General features: G+C 38.8%; 1 protein-coding gene across 1 annotated transcript; it reads right to left on the bottom strand.

The window, feature by feature from the left end:
- Positions 1-290: 290 nt before the first annotated feature.
- Positions 291-1,337, bottom strand: LOC107719333 (gastrula zinc finger protein XlCGF7.1-like). Its single transcript, XM_016527097.1, has one exon. It carries the CDS (start codon positions 1,329-1,331, stop codon positions 339-341), a length of 993 nt encoding a protein of 330 aa, XP_016382583.1. The 5' UTR covers positions 1,332-1,337; the 3' UTR covers positions 291-338.
- Positions 1,338-1,647: the final 310 nt, after the last annotated feature.

The following is a 1,647-nucleotide window of genomic DNA, read 5'->3' on the forward strand; positions in this document are numbered from 1 at the left end:
AAATACAAAATAAAAGATATGAAAATATAAACATGAAACATAACCCAAAACCATGTGACAGAATTAAACAAGGAATGATGTAACATTTCTACAATATTTACAGCTGGTCTATTAGCACGCGAATAGCATTACCTGAGGTAATTTTCCTTTTAATCCCACCACTCCATGTAAAACTAATCCTGTCCAAATAGGTTTTAACAAAGAACACAATCAGGCTCGCACATTTACATGATTTTTCATATGAATGTGTTAATGTGATGTTTTAATTAGAGTGATCACAATTGAATTGTCTTTCTTCAGAGTGAATGCGCAGATGATTGTTGAAATTGCAATTTTCCTCAGTGTGGCAAGGTTTGGATTTTCTTTCCAGAGTGAGCTTGCAAATGCCGTTTTAGGTCTGTGTGATATGTGAAACTCTTTTCACACTGAACACATTTGTAAGGTTTCTCTCCAGTGTGAACTCTGATGTGAATCTTAAGGTTTCCTTTAATTGTGAAGCTCTTTCCACAATTACGGCAGGTGAAAGGCTTCTCTCCAGTGTGAACTCTCATGTGATTCTCAAAGTTTCCTTTGTGTGAGAAACTCTTTCCACACTGGTGACATATAAAACAGTTCTCTCCTGAGTGACTCCTCATGTGAAGATCAAGGTGCGCTTTACACCTGAAACTCTTTTCACACTGATCACAAACAAACGGCTTCTCTCCGGTGTGAATTGTCATGTGGCCATTGAGATACTTTTTCTGTTTAAAACACTTTCCACACAGTTTGCAGGTGTAAGGCTTCTCTCCAGTGTGAACTCTCATGTGAATTTTAAGATTTTCTTTTCGTGTGAAGCTTTTCCCACACAGTTTGCAGGTGAAAGGTCTCTCTCCAGTGTGAACTCTCATGTGAATTTCAAGATTTTCTTTTCGCGTGAAGTTATTCCCACACATTTTGCAGGTGTAAGGCTTCTCTCCAGTGTGAACTCTCATGTGGGCATTAAGGGTATTTTTCTGTGTAAATCTCTTTCCACACTGAGAGCATATGAAAGCCTTCTCTCCAGCATGGATTTTCATGTGAATGTTAAGATTTCCTTTTAGTGAGAAACCCTTCCCACAGTGTTGGCAGGTGAAAGGGCTCTCTCCAGTGTGAACTCTCATGTGAATTTTAAGATTTCCTTTTAGTGAGAAACCCTTCCCACAGTGTTGGCAGGTGAAAGGGCTCTCTCCAGTGTTAACTTTCATCTGGACTTCAAAGTTTCTAGTTTCTGTTTTATGAGTCTTTGAGTAACTAAAAGATTTCACCCCAACCATGAAATCATGACATTTCTCATACTGATCTTTCTCTTCCATTTTATTCAGCTCGTGACTATCTCTTCTTTCAGCGCCATCAGGTCTAGGGTGAACAGAAACACCAGTTTAATGACAAAAACAACAGACATGACATCAACAGACATCAATTCCAACAAGTATGCTAGATCCTATACACAACAAACAACTGAAATAACCTGTAATCTCAGAACCTCTTCAATATTCTTAACTCTTTGCTTCTTTAGGTCATGTCCAAAATACTCTCAAGCTGAAAGTTATCAAAGCCCTTATAGTCCCTCATTAACACCTCACACGTCTGCGACGCATTACGGCTCCAACAAGGTTTAGTTCCATCCTC

This window comes from Sinocyclocheilus rhinocerous, unplaced genomic scaffold (genome assembly GCF_001515625.1).
Source record: "Sinocyclocheilus rhinocerous isolate Xijiao unplaced genomic scaffold, SAMN03320098_v1.1 scaffold3175, whole genome shotgun sequence".
Classification (NCBI taxonomy): Eukaryota; Metazoa; Chordata; class Actinopteri; order Cypriniformes; family Cyprinidae; genus Sinocyclocheilus; species Sinocyclocheilus rhinocerous.

Excerpts from the sequence above, each read along its gene's own strand:
- LOC107719333 (XM_016527097.1), bottom strand. The coding sequence starts at position 1,331 with ATGGAAGAGAAAGATCAGTATGAGAAATGTCATGATTTCATGGTTGGG.